The sequence below is a fragment of the Thermobia domestica genome, chromosome 12 (assembly GCF_964235325.1).
Source record: "Thermobia domestica chromosome 12, izTheDome1.hap1.1, whole genome shotgun sequence".
Classification (NCBI taxonomy): Eukaryota; Metazoa; Arthropoda; class Insecta; order Zygentoma; family Lepismatidae; genus Thermobia; species Thermobia domestica.
The window spans coordinates 125,689,876-125,707,290 of NC_137465.1; the positions used below are offsets into that span (position 1 = coordinate 125,689,876).

At 33.6% G+C, this 17,415-nt stretch overlaps 1 protein-coding gene across 1 annotated transcript in view; it reads right to left on the reverse strand.

Annotated features, from left to right (window-relative positions):
* Positions 1 to 4,063: 4,063 nt before the first annotated feature.
* The window catches only part of dgt6 (dim gamma-tubulin 6), a 78,346-nt gene continuing 64,994 nt past the window's right edge, over positions 4,064 to 17,415 (reverse strand). Inside the window, exons 11-12 of the mRNA XM_081734062.1 lie at positions 16,007 to 16,085; positions 4,064 to 5,052 (exon numbers count right to left, since the gene is read on the reverse strand). Coding sequence (XP_081590188.1) covers positions 4,457 to 5,052; positions 16,007 to 16,085 — 675 coding nt within the window. The 3' untranslated portion in view covers positions 4,064 to 4,456. The remainder of the gene's footprint in view (positions 5,053 to 16,006; positions 16,086 to 17,415) is intronic.

Consider the following 17,415-nt stretch of genomic DNA (forward strand, 5'->3'; position numbering starts at 1 on the left):
GACCTATGTTCTGACTTTCGCGCAGTGGTAAAATCTTAGTGTATTTGCCAAGGACGCCGATATTCTTGATGCACTAACTAGACTCTGCAGAAAGAGTACTATGCTAAAAAAAAAAAAAAAGAACCTACTTAATTTCTAGGTCGCCACCAAACGAAATCGTTTCCGCTCCTTGACGGATCTTTCTTGGCAGAACTGATACCAAATATTGAATTAGTTGCATCTATGGATAATGTTGTATAGGTTCTGAAACACTGTAATTTGACTAGTCAGAGCCATCTCATAAATGGATCAAGGAGGACATTTGCCTCAGATCCCATGTTATATGGATCTGACGCCATAGGAAGAGAGATATTAAGAAAAGCAACAATTTACTCTTTCTGATTTTCTCGGAAATAAAAATATTTAGAGATGATGCACCAACATTTTCTAAGGTGGCACTTTTAGAAGTGTTACCATTAATATCGCGAAACACACTCAAAGTTTACAGGTTACGTTAAAGATAACTGTGATGCATATCCGATTTCAACTTTAACACTGCGAAAGCTTAATAGAAAATTCATGTACACTCATGTCCAAAATTATTGTCGCATGTTTATAAATGTGTTATTGTAGGAATATAATTTGATAACGAATTCGCCCGGTATTCCTTATAACGTTAGTATGTGTATAATCGGCAAAGACATGTATGTGGAAACTTTCATGTCAAAAGAGCAGTAAAAAAGAATAAAACGAAAATAAAACTTTCTTGCCCATTTAGCAACATTTTGTAATTATTAATTATAATTATTTTCATTTTATCATTTTGTATTTATAATTCTTTTCCCATGAAATTTACCACAAATATACATTTCCCGATTATACACATAGTATCAGTATTAAAAGTATCCTGCAAAGTCATCAAATTATATTCTTACAAGAAGACAGTTATAGATATGCGACAATCAGTTTGGACATGAGTGTACATTAGATAAGGATTTGTCGATTATTGAACTCTAAATCTGGCTGTCCTATATTCAATAAAATAGAACACTGCGTATAATAGAGGGTTTCCGCAAGTGAATTCACCGATAACTTATTATGTTACGTAAAGACTACAGCGATCGGTCCAATCATTGTCGCACCAATTCTACAGCATTGGTTATAGATCTTATAGACTCTTACACTAATATCATGTAACAGTAACTTATCGAATTCTCCTTACTATTTTCTACAACAGCTACATCTAAGAACACACTTTTCAGAACTAATAATAATAGTAAATACTTAAGAACATAAACAAAGCAACAACGTTTGAATGGACTGAGTGATTTCTATTAAAAGTGAAATAACGAAATCCACAAATATAAATTGGTGTAGGGATTACTTAAAACAAAGATGATGATTACGACGAGAAGTTCAGAAGTCCTTTATTTAAAGGTTAGGCTCTCTTGGGTCAAATAAACATCAGTAGTGATTATAAAAGCAGTATAATAATGGTAATGAAAGTAATTAATCAAGTCTTTAGAATTCCGTTGTACGCGTAAAATTAAATATTTTCAAGTCTTGTCTTCCTTTTAATGAACAACTGGATTATGTTGCGTATTGTAGAACAACGGAAGATTTCTAAACTCAGTTTTAATCGAAAATGGTAGATAATATAGCTTTCGATTGCAATAGAAAGATAAGGTTAAAGATGGAACCTCTTCTTCACACGCTCAATCCATACGAAAGAATTTTATCCGTTACACTTTTGGATCCAAAAAGGATCAGGATTGAAACTGGAAATTACATAATTTCTAAGCCTTCCAGTTTTTCTATAAAGGAAAAAGACCTATTCCTACGACACTGATTTCATATACCCATGTTTTAACAGCTGTAATAGCTTAGGACTTCCAAATGCTTAACAAATTAAAAATCCCAGAAATATATAGGGATAAATTAAACGTGTTCCTTGATACTCTCGTCTTTCTCTCTAGAGAACTGATGCTATTTAGTTTTAATTCTTTTCAAACGCATTCAGCATCAGCAGTTTAAATGCCAGAATAAATATATACATATATGAGAGACAAAAAACTTACAAAAATGAAATAAAACAAGAAATTAACTTGCCAAGCGAACGCAATGTAGTGCGCGAGCAAACATCGAAGAACCGTGTCACGCGCAACAAGATAAAACTGAATGCTTTAAATATTAGCTGTGAAGACGAAGCACATGATGCAAATCCGCAATCCCTGTACAGTTATTGACAAAGGAAAACAGTGTATTTTAAATGTAAACTATGTGTCCGCGATTTAATACACATCCATATACATTCCTTACGTTGTTATTAGACTCTCTAGGTGATAGCCAATTTCAGACAACTATACGCTACACTATCGTATATTGCAGGAAGTTAATGGAAGAAAAATGTAAATATGCAATTCTTGAGGCCACCTTTGTCCAGTAAAATAGGCTTTTCCTATAGCCATCGCCAAATTTTAGAATTTAAATACAACTTTTATGCTATCTAAACTCTTTGAAAAAAAAAAAAAAAAGAAGAAAAAAAAGAAAGAAAGAAAGAAAGTTTTGAGACAAACTTACATCAGTCAACACCCGTAGCGACGTTCAATAAAGCACGTCGTCAGTCAAAAACGATTGCAAAGTAACAATGTATTTAATGAGACTTCTGAAAAAAAATCACAACGCTTGAAAAACGACTGATCACTCCTTGCATTGGCCTCTTTTACTATTTTAGGGAAATATTGCTGCAAATATTCACGAATCTCACATTCCAATGACGGAGCTCCATCATACTGGAATACGATGTAAAGATTTCGTTTGTGTTGTGGGAGACTAAGAGTTCTGTCACGTGCAGATACCTCAACTCAATTTTGTTTAATAAAAGAACATGACCTAACGCCACCTACAATACACAAAACTTGTTATATATTGTTCAAAAATCTGAACTTCATATCGCAACTAGTGTCTCTCAAATAGTGTACGCCATTTATAAACACAGTGTATCCCTTCTCTAGTTGATACCGATTAATATACTGTCCAGCAACACAACTAACTTGACGTCAACCAATAAGGTCACAATGAATCATTGTCAAACCTCCGTTGAGAAGGTTCCTTTCATCGGGCTAATATTTCGTCATATTGACAAGGTTTTTGTCCCACTAAGAACATACATGTGGGCTAAATTGGACTATTACATTACAACGTTGGCAACGTCGCTGTAAGTGGCTTGGTCAACGTGAGAGCAGTATTCAAGGTCAAACGTGAATTCAGTTGCCATGCACAATAGATCCATTCACAGCTACTATTGTATAAAAAGATAATTCACCAATACTCCGTGCTTATAAAATATGATACAGTGCAACTTAGGACATAAGGAAAGTATTTATCTAGTATTTTGTATTTTATGCATAATGTATATATGAAAACAGTTTGATTTTCTGGATTCAATATTATAACCACTGAGGGGAGAAAATTTTAGGTAGTTTTTATTTCTCTCATACCTTCCGAAGAACACAATATCTTCAGGAATACATTTTAACACAAATCATTCAACATGTGTTCCTAGTTTTCACAAAATGATAATTAGTACGAAAAAAAAATGTTTCGTCAGTAAATATATATATATATATATATATATATATATATATATATATATATATATATATATATATATATATAATTCTTACTTCTTCCCCTCCTGTCTGTTGAAGCATTTCAGCGAAAGTAGTTAATGCTGCATCTTTCCAGTGTGTGTGGTTAATTCTTTAATATTGTCCATAGTATATAATTACTTTTCTAATACATTATTTTAGCTTCACTTCGAACGATAGTTATTAAACAGTTTTCCCAGCTTACTTCAGGAATAACTAACTTACCTGATAAATCTTATATGCAGTTTCCCTTTCCCATATTTCGATAAAGTACAGTGAAAAAGATTTAAACGAATTCTTTTCTAAAAGGTGTAAAATATATTTAATAAACTTATGTTTGGGACACAAACTTTGTACAGTTAGTCTTAAGAACGGATCGTAAAAAAAAAAAATAAATAAATAAATAAAAACTTTGAAGACTATTAGAACGGAAATTTCATGAAAAAAGCCATTTATTTTATAAAACTTATTACTTCTATTTACATGCATTTAATAATTACAAGCGTGCATATTATTGAGTGTTGATTTTGTTATTACCATTATTATTTGGCACAATTTACAAAACAAACTTTTTCCCTCACATATTCACTCAAACACTCAAAAAGCTCATATTTTTCTCCGCTCCCGTTTGTTCTCGTTTTGATCTTGATAAAAAATAACAATAAAAATAGAAGTTTAGGACATTTAGTGAGATCTGTTAACAACTAGCTTTAAATACATGATTAAGGAAAACAACCACTCTCATTAAATTTCATTTAGTTTGATCTCTCCAGCTTACTTGCAATCCGATTAAAATAGCCATTCTTGTATATTAGAACTTAGTACTATCACCCAACCACTGTCTTCGTACTAGAATTTCTTAACTGTTGCAGCCGATTTTTATAAAATGAAATACTTTCCTTATCTAACTGATTGGGTTTCCTCACACCAGAAGCTTTTGACTCCATTTGACGGTATCGCTGAATAACGTCTTGTGGTACAGGATTTTTGTTCATTTTTAACTGCTTTATTTCTTCTTCGTTATGTCCTTTCACAGCATTGCTGCCTGCAACCGTGTCTTTCTCTGGAGTCTCTGTGAACGTTAACAATTTTGACGTTTTGGAGAGCCGAGGTTCAATTTCTTCCGTTTCGTCATAGGCTTTACTATTTTCACACATTTCATCACTGGCAGAAGAGCCTTCGGGAATAGGTGACGTGCACACAGAGTTTAAGAACTTAGTATCACGCAATATATACGGAGTAGTACTATTTTCAAAATGTTTCACTGGGACTGAAGAGTTCAGTGGTGATTCTGAACAGAGGGACAATCTACGTGCATATTTAAAAAACGGATCATTCTGCACTTCGTTTGGTACACAAAAGCTATCACCATCTGCATCTCCGGTTGAACTTTGTCCATCCAATGATGAATCCAAATCAAAACCTGGAAAACAACAGAAAGTGTATTGCCTTTCAGGAAAGCATACATTATTAACAGTTTATACCTAGGTATATAGTATAACTAGGGGTCTGCGCGGAAACAAAATATCGCATTCGAATATCTCCATTCGTATCTACATCAGCATCACAGATAATGAGAATCAGATATTACGAAGTACAGGACAAAAATAGAACACTAAAATCGTTGTTAGTTTTAATAGCGTTATTGGTAGTTTTTTATTGTCCCGTACTTTATATAGGCACCTTTTTAGTCTATAGCAACTGATTATGAAGCAAGTTTTTTAACAGTTATTGCAAACACATACTTTGTAGGAGTTTTATGATACCAATAATTTGAAGTTTACATTAAGTACAATCCTTCTGATTATAACTACATTAACTGAAACGCAATAAAATCCATACAAATTACGAAATTATAATGCACAATCGTACGTATTTGTTTACGGTTCTCTTAAATACAGATTTCGGACAAGAAAGCTGCGAAGTCGATATGAATTTCAGACCACATCGCACTTGCAACGCATTAACATTTTTGTTCAGAACGCTAAGGTAAGAAGATAAAAGGTCATTGAGAAAGAAGAGTGGCTACTTGAATACAAATTCACATAAAAAACACAGAAAATAGAAACAGTTCTGATGTTGTTCAGAAATAGTATGATGTTAAACACACTTTATCCCATCGTAGCAAAAAGCCAATAATTAATAGTTCTTCTAAAAATGACCACAAGAATCTTCTTTCGCAAGCACCCGCATTTTTGTCTTTCATCCACCAAGATAATAATAATACCTGCAAACATACACTTCCACGCAGACCTCTGCACTATAACATAAAAAAAAACTTAACTACGCTCTACATTAATAAAAATGAGTGACCCTGTTTGTAATGATTTTTTTTTTCCTGTCACTTTAATTAAAATGCTTATATATCGTAACAAAGTATCTCACAAACCCCTCAGAAGGAAGGAAGATGAACTCTGTATATAATTTTATTAAAAATAACCACACACATGTCTCAGATTTAGAAAATTCCGCTTTTAAGGGGAGAACGGGGGCATTTTCTATATATTTTTGCCATATTGAAATCGACATTTTCTTTCTATTTGTGATCTATCACGGGAAAACGGCTCAAACGTTTGAAATGAATTTTTGAACTCGCAAAGTGCCCAAATTTAAATTTAACTGAAAATCTGTCAACTATTTGGAGCAGTGAATGAAACGCATTAGGGTTGTTTTGTTTAAAACAAAATGTTAAAACAAATGATTAAAACTTGTTTTAAACATTTTGTTTTAAAAACGTGTATTTTTTAAGATTTGGGTTAAATATATTTATTTTTATTTTATTTTATTTTTGTAAAAAAAAAAAAAAAAAAAAAAAATGCCAGGGAAAGAGAACTCAAAAAGTGCTCCCCATTGAGAAGACTAATTCCTTCCCATGTAAAGTTTTGATTTCTCGTGGCTGCAGCAGGTCAATGTGGTGATCTACAATTTATTTTGTCTCTTATTTCCCCCCTTTTTTTAACGTATATTGTATTGTTTAAATGCTTCTCAGTTAACTTGCGAGAAAGTGTCGTAGTCGAAGCTTGGACTACTTGTAGAACTCATATTAAAGAATAAATAAATAAAATAATTATCATGGAAACAATTTTTTGTATTGTATTCAGAAAGCAAACAAAAGGTTATTTGCTAAACTGCGGTTCTGAAATTAAAATATTGCAGGCATTCGTTGATACAGTACATGTTGGTTCTCAGTCTCTGTGCAACTCGGAATCGTTTATAACATGAGTTTTACAGGAAGAAAGAAAAAAAAAAAAAAATTCGGAGGAAATTTGTTAAGGTAACTCAAACTCTATCAGATAAGAAAACGACCATACGAGCTCGTTGCAAAAACATGTAAGAAAGAAATAGTTGGTTTAGTTCAAACAACGAAGAATCATTACGAAAAATGCAATGCTGTGAAAAAACTGGAAATCCAAACAGATAGTAGAAGTGCTGATCCAAAAAATTGCTTCTGATGATTCTATCGTCAGTGATGTGATTGAGATGCAACTGGGAACTTCAAGTAAGAATTAATTTTATATCATCAATTTCTTTTTCATTATACCTAGGTATTATGAGAATCTTATTTCGTCCCTCTTCCCCACCTCAGGTCTAAATTTTCTTAGAAACTTTATACCTTGGCATAGCTTGTATAAAGGGACCAGGCGAGAAAGCGCAAGGTATGGTAGTCGCTCTTTAACTAACCATTAAAGCGTGATACTTATTGTTAGTGGCGAAGCGTAATCCCACGAGTATGGTAGGCCTGATAAACTAATAACACAAACAACATTTAATGTATGATAAAATTTTTAAAATTAAACAAACAAACAAACAAAAATACAAAATCTATTTATTTTAAAGAACTTTCTTAGCTGTATTTCTAACACTGTTTAGAGTTAAATTTATGTACATGTATACATAGTAGGTTTTCTTTATTTAACAAGAAAGAATGAATATTTATATAAGCAAAAATTGACTTAAATTAGTCTATTATTATTGTTATTATTATTATTATAATTATAATCGGAATGGAGGAGAGCAACAACAGGTAACTAACGCATAATCAATGGGTACGAGATATTTACAACTATACTATCAAAATTCTAATAGTTTAAACACCAAAGAAAAAGAATTTACAGACGAAATACACTGTGAAAACTATGATTTTTATTGTATAACAGAAACGTGGTACAAAAAGGTATACTGTTATCTTTCTCAAATCTCTAGAAACTACAGTGTGATACGAAAAGATAGAAATCTAATTCTCATAAACAAGTCTAAAGGTGGGGGGTGTTTACTCTTAATAAAAAATGAATATTCTTATGAAATCCTTAATCCCCCTGATGAATCCTTAGACATTATTATAGCAAAAATTTTAATTCCTGACAGTACCCCATTGATTTTATGTTTAGTTTATTTCCCTCCTGATATGTTACTTCAAGATTTTAGTAACTACTGTGATTGGCTATGTTCTTTTATATTGACGAAAGATTTTAATGTAATTATATTAGGAGACTAACGCAGGAGGCATAGATTGGATTTCAGGTAACATAACAACTGATAATTATTATTCGAAGAAAAAAGCAGAAAAAATATTTGAATTAAGCAATATTTTAAATTTAAGCCAGAAGAACAAGTCATATGATCATAGTAATACGGGAAGAGTATTAGATTTGTTGCTGACAAATATAGATAACAGTTCTATGCATTTTAACATCCCACTACTGACTAAAATCGATCGCTTCCATCCCCCATTCATGTTTGAGTGGAAAATTATAGATAGTGCCAAATATGGTCCAGTTCCCCAGTACAATACATATAATTTTAAACGAGCAAATTTCCTAGGCATTTACAAGGGCATCAGGGAAATTAACTTAGTAAATTATTGCAGTAACAGTATCAATGAAGCCACTGACCATTTATATAATTTAATTTATTCTGTATTTAATGAGCATGTATGTAAGAAGTCAACTGGTTGTAAACAAAAATATAAGGATCTATGGATGACGCGAGAATTGAAAGCACTAATAATAATTAAAAAAAAAAAAACTAAATATTTCGTTAAAGCCAAAAGAACAAATTGATGATGTATGGTATCAGAGATATTCAGACATAAGGAAACTTGTAAAAAAGAAATACATTGAAGCAAGAAAATCTTATTATTCAGGTTTAGAAAATAGTATTTATATGAAAAGCTCATATTTTTGGAACGTTTTTAAAAAGTCTGACTGTAAACAAGTACCAAAGCAAATAAATTGTAATGGTATGCTAATTCAAGGCACTGTCAAAATTGCTGAAGCATTTAAGAGTGTATTTTATGAAGCTTTTAACTTAGAAGTAGGTCAAGAGGTATTGCCTGAGAATATCGTTAGTAATAGTGCTCTAATCGGAATTCCTACCGTTACTGAATTAGATGTAATGGAAGCAATTAAACTAATTAAACCGAACACTACTCCAGGTCCAGATAATATTCCTTATTATGTAATAAAAGCTTGTGCAACAGAACTTTCAACTAATTTAGCAAATATATTTAACGTTTCATTACGTACAGGTGTATATCCTTCAATGTGGAAGCAAGTATATGTTATTCTGGTATATAAATCAGGTGATAGACAGATTGCTAGAACTACAGGCCAATAACTCTTGTCAATGCATTCTCGAAGATATTTGAACTAATTATCCATAAACACATATTTTAATGTAAGAAATATCTTAAATGAGTCTCAACATGGTTTTTATAAGGGCAAGTCAATTGTAACAAATCTAATTTATTTTACAGACTTTATCTATAACGCTCTGAAAAATAAATTGCAAGTTAATGTAATATACATAGATATATCAAAAGCTTTCGACTCTGTCAGTCATAAGTATCTCACTAGCAAGTTATCAAATATTGGTTTGTCACCTTTGTACATTCGCTGGTTTGAAAGCTATCTGTCAAACAGAACATACAAAGTTAAAATCGGACCTGTACATTCTAATGTAGGATATGTAAAAAACGGAATACCACAAGGGTCGCCCCTAAGCCCTCTCTTATTTTCTTTATTTTTAAATGACCTTACAGAAAAAATCAAATACTCTAAAATTCTCCTATATGCTGACGATATGAAGTTGTTCAGATTAGTCAACAATGAGTTCGATAATTATTTACTGCAACAAGACTTAAATGCAGTAAACACGTGGTGTAGAAATAATTTTCTAAAAATTAATGACAAGAAAACAAAATTTATGACATACACCAATAAAACCCAATATTATGTCAGTAAATATGAGGTCAACGGTGTACAAATAGAGAAAGTAAGCATTATTAAAGACCTAGGTATTACATTTGACAGTCAGTTAAAGTTTTCTAATCCTATAAATTGTATTGTACAAGGTGCCAGAAGGATTATAGGTTTTATTTTTAAACAGTGGCCTGTATTTCAAAGAGATAAAAGGTATGTATTTCTATATAAAGACTTGTAAGACCAAAATTAGAATTTGGTTCGGTAATTTGGAACAGCATTTCTAAAACTTTGACAAACAAGGTGGAATCTGTGCAAAAATGTTTTATTCGACTGCTATGTTTTAAAATGAAAATGAGCTACTACTCACATAGTTATGAATATTGGATTGATTATTGGGGTTTGGAAAGTCTTATGAATAGACGAAAAAATTTCGACAGAGTATGCATGCAAAAAATACTAGATAACGTTTATATCAGTGAATATTGTTTACAAAACATAGGTTTTAAAGTACCAAATCATAGCATAAGAAATACCAAGATTTTAGTTCCTCTGAATTGGAAATGTGAAATTTTAAAAAGATTGACATATTCTTTAAGCTCATTTTAGACTTACTGTTTTAAACAATGTGAAGGTTTTATGTGATCTGACTGATAGTTTTTAATCAATGACGTTTAGAAACATTAAGCCAAATGTAATTTTATGACTGCTGTTCTTAGCTTCTTGTTGTTTTAGATGGATGGAGAACTTGATAAGTTTCACTGCGTTGACAAGGAATTATTTCTACTTAACTGACTTTTATCTACATTGTGTTTTATATTAGTATCTTTTTTTTTTTTTTTTTTTTACTTATTATTTATTTTAGTAGCATTATTATTCCATCGCAATGTAATACTCTGATACCACGTGCTGTATTTTTGTCAAAAGCTGTTCGCGGCACTAAAATAAAGATTATTATTATTATTATTATTTAATAAATATTTACATGGAGAAAACGCGCAATGTGTACTAATGGAATATTCCCATTTAGCTCCACTACAAATCTTTTGAAGTGCAGTTCATATTTTCTTCTGTCTGGTATTTGCAGGGTGATGTGGGGAATTTTCTTCTCACTTGCTATTTTCATTTCCTGCGTATTTGAAAATGGAGGAAGAGAAAAGTAAGTACATTCTTACAGTTAACAGTCAAATTTCTTGGATAAGCGTTTGTTACTTGCACCTCCCACTTTAAAGTAAGTATAATACTGCATTTAATTAATGCATCACGTGATAATGACTTCACTAGAAGCGTTAATGCTCAGAAGGAACTTCATTTGAATCAACGTAGGATATTTAATATTGTATTCTATGCAGTGGCATATTTAAGGGGGTAGCTTCCAAGCTTAAGCACGTTTTATATATATTGCAGAATTTTCACACTTCCAGGAATAAAGTTAGCAAAGACCCTCTCGAAACAAAGTCTCCCGAAACAGAATCGTAAATACCCTACTGATTCTATGAAATGGAAAACTCAACTAAAATTACACAGAAATATTATTATTTTATCCTGTACGATAGCATTTGGTAAATTTGTGTGTGTTTAATGTATCAGGCTTGCATTATACAATCTATTATGGTCCAGGCCCCATGTAGGAAAAAAAAAAAAAAAAAAAAAAAAAAAAAAAAAAACAGCCACTCTGAATAACTTCTTAGAACATACCTAAATTAATTAAATTATCATTAATAGAAACATATAATTGTACACAAAAACTTCTTACTCTGTGTTAAGGAAATCATTTGATAACATTTAGCATTGAAAGATGCCTTCAACGCTAAAACTAAACTCCCAGAGGCGAGTCTTCGCACCTTCAACAATGCCTGCAATCCCCAGCGATAACAGCTTAGCTCCCTGAGTAGCACAGCTTGTAAGCCTGTCTAGCGAGCTGGTAAGGCTTAGACGGAAGGATCTCCAAGTGTTTCCAACCCACTAGTTTCTTACCGAAAAAACTGAAATGTTCAAGTATTGACTTTATTTCATAAGAAACCAAAGATAGAAAATATACGGTAGAAAACAGGGTAGGCCCGGCCTCAGAATACGCTTCGCCACTGCTTATTGTAACATCCGTGCTGAACGTCAGTGTCTGGGACAATTTGATCTAAATTTGTTCGTCTGTCTGTATGTATGCAACATGCTACAGGGAGCAATTTTCGGTCTTTTAACATTAAATTTTGAGGGTAGAGGCACGAGACGTTGGAATTTGCTGTATAGATTTTGACTGCGATCCAACGTAAAATTTCAAAATTAGTGGTTCGGAACCCACTTTACACAAAAAGCCCTGTCTCATATAGCGTTGCTACTGGTGCAAGACTAATCAATCAAACTAAACAAACTAATTTTATGCGTTTCGAACAAACCTGAGTTGCAGGATAAATTTGGCTCCAACTCAGTTTTTATAAAATATATTTAGATATGGGGCAGTCAGAGCACAAGAGATCCAAGTCCATTTTCAGAAAGGTTCACTTTCGTTGAGCAAACGTAGTATCTTCGTAGCCAAGGGTACGAAATAATTGAAACAAACAACGTGAAAAGATGTGAACTAGAGTTTCATAGAACAACCGCTAGACAAGGGCGTTGATGGAATGAGGGAGGAGGGCTAATTTCCCCCTCCTTGCTCATAAATTTAAGATATTAACATATTGTGTATGCTGCAGCGTGGCAAAGATTAACAAGTTAAGCTCTGAATACCATAGTCAATGATGCATAATTACGTTGACTAAATGCAGGATGTGTCTAAAAGAATACACCAACGGAAAAAGTCATATTTTCACCACCACGAATCCGAGATGAAAGAAAAACTATATGACAAGATGCAATCTAGAATTTTATATGATTGTCGCTAGAGAGGGACGCTCGTTTAGAGGTCATCTGCCTCACCCTGAATTTCAGATTTTGGGGGCAGTAATGCAGATTTAGAAACCTTTTGCTAAGCAAAGTCCAACTAAAAAATTTAAGTACTTACACCGAATAAATAAGGATTTTGATCAGTTATAATCCATTTCCATTGACCATAAGGAGCTATAGGTCTATATTGCTCTCTTGTATATTTTTTGACCAAGGATTCCAAAGGTGGCTCTACTTTCGAGTTTCGGGCCTGTTTAACTTTTTGGAAATTAGGCCTAAGTAACTTTCCAGTTTCAATCATCTGTGTTCTCCGCATTTATTCGGTGTAAGGACCTCAAGCTTGTTCTTTTGGACTTTTGCATATCAAAATATTTCTAAAACTGCCTTACTGCTCTCAAAATCTGAAATTCAGGGTGGGGATGGGAGCGGTTGCCCTCCAGTCCCACTGACGCCACTTTCCAACCAGTTCCTCGATTCAACGTCAACACCACACCTTGTCCTTAGAAGCAAAAGAAAAAGAAGTCAGTCACTGTTATTTTCATCACCTGCTGGTTGGTGAAATATCGTGATTTCACAAAGTGCATCATGGACAGAAACAGGTATTAATCCGAAGGAACAAGGTTAGGACTATATGGCGGGTGAGGCATCAATTTGATGCGATCAAGTTGAAGCTAATTTTTGTTGCGTTTTTCGAGCTGAATGTGGCTTTGTTATCCCGTTGCGGCAGGACGCGCTTCCGGTTCACCAATGCAGGATTTTTTTTTTTTGATGGTTAGGATTGATGGTATGACTGTTAGGAACAAATTATATCCTCGCAGTTCCACCATACACAGAGCATAAACGATCGTTTGAAAGCGGTTCGGAAAACTGGTCCATGCTCAATCCCTGTTTCTGCGCATTCGGATTTCGGTAGAACACCTACTTTTCGTCGCATGTGACAGTTTCAGGAAATGCATAGCACGTGGATTTTGCAGAATTGTCACCACGAATCTAATCTCCAGGGTCTGAGCTGAGGTCAACTCATGTGGCACAATGCGGCATCTTCTGATTATTTTCTCAAGTTCGTGACGGTGAAGCATTACAGTGGACTGGGACATGCCGATTTGGTTTGATAGGCATCGTGTGTTGGTAGATAGAGTTTCCTATATGGCGTGTCCTATGATCTCGGAATCTGTCACCCTAGGGCAACTGGACTTTGGATATTCTTCGACATTTTTACAACATGCACGAAATTTCTGGAACCAACGAGTTTTTGTGCCGTGGCTCACTACATCTTTCCCTTTCGTATGACAAATGTTCTAGGTTGCTGCCGAGCGTTATGCTAGAGTTCGAACTCTAGAGCAGAGTTTACGCTGGATGCGCTCACTGGCTAGCGGACTTGTACCAAGCCAACGAGAACCTCCCCCAGTAAAATCTATTTTGAGCAATTTGCCGACGTCGTCACGTAATATTCGCCGAGACGAAATGATCGTTACACGTTTAAGTACCGAACACACTCATGTCACTAATTCCTATTTAGTACGTACGTTGACCGTTCGTATTGTCCCACTGGGAATTTGGCCCATTCTTGTAGTTCTGAGGAGTTTCCTTTTTAGATATTTTTCTGTAATGCGTTTGTGTTATTGATATTTTTTTAGTAATTTTCTTATTTATTTCTTCATCCTTTTCGTGATCTCTGTTTTAATTTTTGTTGATGTGTGGATTATTCTCTTAATTTGAAGATCTTTTATCTGATTTACACTTGTTTTTTCATGTTTTACGACAGGAACAAATGTTCTCGCTGCTGATGTGCCTATTAAACTTTAACCAACCAATCAATCGAGCTCATGTAGTATGGATTCACGCTGCACCTGCAAGCCCACGTCTCAAAGACTCGATACTGAAAAGGACGTTCAACTTTAACAAGAGGAACATCATTTAAGATGTCTTACATCCTTTTAGTAATTCCGTATTCAATAGCTTTGGTCACGTTGCCTCCCCTTCCCTGGAAACAGTTCTTTTAAACTTTTTTTCTTAAGTTTCTACTCGACTGATAGATATGTTGAACTTATTAAAGTCAGCAGAGGTATTAGTTTCTAGCGTGAAAGCGTGTTGATCAAATTATGTATTACACGGTGAACGCTATCGACTATCATGTTTTATGTTAATACTATGACACTATTGCACATCAGACGAGGAGGAAAAGCACATAAGGTTTGTGTTGTGTAAGCTTTGTGACCTGGAATTTCAGTAAATATGGAGAACTCTTCGTCAACGTCCTTGCCGCACTGAATTACTACTTCTCGTGACATTAGAAAGTCAAGTATTGCTGAGTCTGGACAGAAGAAAGACTGGTGACATTTGTACTCACCTGATGGTGTTGGCATTGCGGTGCTCACCCAGCGTCATGAGGACAATTGGAGAACTACTTGAGAGAAAAGTAGCAAACATGTATCTAGAAAGCACGATTAACAGAGAGAAGCCGATATGCTCACCACGTATCACTCAAAGGCATGAGTGCCACAAGCCTGCTGGTAGGCCTTGAACCTCAGGGACTGTTGCATAAGGATTTTAGTTTAGTTTATGAAAAACTGTTAGTGTAAGTGTTTTGTATAAAGTTTATTAAAACAGTCTCCAGTGTATCAATGCAATGAGGATTCAGGTTTGGAGACCAACACAATCAAAGAGCAGTTACTAAGTAGTGTACAATTAGTAAATGGCTGTAACAATGCACTGGTGTGTATCTCGAAAACAGCGGAAAAGACTGGTATGAAATCATGAGAACCCGGAGTTAGTATGAGAAGTTATACTTCGTAGTCTTAAGCGTTGAACACAACATGACAGTCTATGTAAGATCTCAAATATGAATTCTTTTCATCAATATAAAACTCACCATGTTCATAAAATGAATTTCATGCCAGGTCTACGTTTGCACAGGCATATAATTTACTACTAAATAGAACAGTGCGATAAACTACGTCCAAGCTTCCTCCTAAACCCAAATTGCACTGATACGATAACTTGAAAGATACGATATTTTGCAGAGATATTTATTTGAAATTCAAGTGGAACGTTAAACATACAAAATACACGCTTCTGTACAAACCAGCGGTCCATCGTTACTTGTAATAGCAAGGTGACAAAGATGTCAACACATGCCTGTTTTACTTCCTATTTCTCCTGCTGCAAAAAGGTGCAAACCTAAAAGTAGGTATCAGAGAATGCTTTACCCTGGAGATTCGTATTTTGTGATTAATCCCCCCTCCCCCCAAAACATGATAAAATGCTATTAGTAATACTGAAAATTTATATACTTACCATAATTAGGACAAGCAAAAATAGATCTTGATTTTTTATCAGCTACCGACTGGTGCGAATTCACAATATCATCCACAGTCTGAAAGATAAGAGTAGGTATAACAAATGTATTTAAACAGGGTACAAAATAATGCGTACAAACTTTTTACATACACACTAAAGATCCTTACTGAGACTTAAGGGTTCCGCAAACATTAATCAGTGAAAATTAGTAAATTTCAGTAGCTTCCAAGATATTTCATTTGAAATATTTCTTTAAAAATTCCTCCTTGTTCGCTACCTCCAAGTAAAATAACTCCACTTTTACATTTTTTTTCTATAGATTCAAACATAATAGTAGGAAACGAAGACTCCTAAACAAGAATCTGATTTTTAAAAAATCGAAAGTAATTCTGAAAATGTAATGTGTATGTTCACCAAACCTTACAATATACTCTCCCAACTTCCCAAATATTACAAGAGAAAGATATCACAATTACTAATTTGTTAATAATATATACCGGTATTAATAATATCAATCAGATATTTTGGAATTGGGCAAACTCATTATGTAAATACTATGGTATCTTAAAATATTTAAGCCTTTCCAAAAAAATCACCATTGCTGAATGAATGCTTTCGAGTTTGTTATCCTTAACATCGGCCACGTACTGATAAACAAGAATGAAAATCCAAGACCGTGTTGAATAACTCAATGGAAACGACTTTTCACAAGACAAGACCACTATCTTAAGAGAGTACTTCGGGGAAAAGCTATTAATCCTATTATCACTTTTACGATTTCAGTTTTTTTATTTTTATTTTTTTTTAACGGTGCAATTCAAACATTTGTTTAATTAAATATTAAAGCTTAAGTCTTTATGGCTCAAGCCATCTCATACCTTATCTTTTACCAAGATCCGATGCCAATTTCGTAGTTTTGATGAGATAGATTTCAGTTATCTCTCGCTTAGAGATTAGGATTTTTTCATTATCTTAGTATATTGTATGTGATTACATCAAATGCTAATCCTAAAACAGAATGGTCATTGTATTTCACACCCCTTTCATGTTTTTTTTTGAGTCTAGTTCTTTTGGTCATATTAAAGAAAACTTCCGCTGCAATCAATAAATTTACAAAGCGAGATAAACGGTAGCTGTTTTAAAGCCATATTTCTTGCATATTTTATGTAAGTTATTAGTAGTGCCTGGAAAGATAGGAAGTTCCAATTTTTGTTTTTCATGATACATTCAGGCGCAACAAACGTTTCTTCATACTTTTGTAATGAGACAAACTTGTAACCATTTCCTATTTCAATTTTGATAGAAATTTGATTTTTTTTTCTTTCTCGCAAAATTTTGCAACCTTTCTAAAGAAATTTATCCGAATATTAGCTTTAGTCTTGTTTAGCCTGGACTTCTTCATGTTC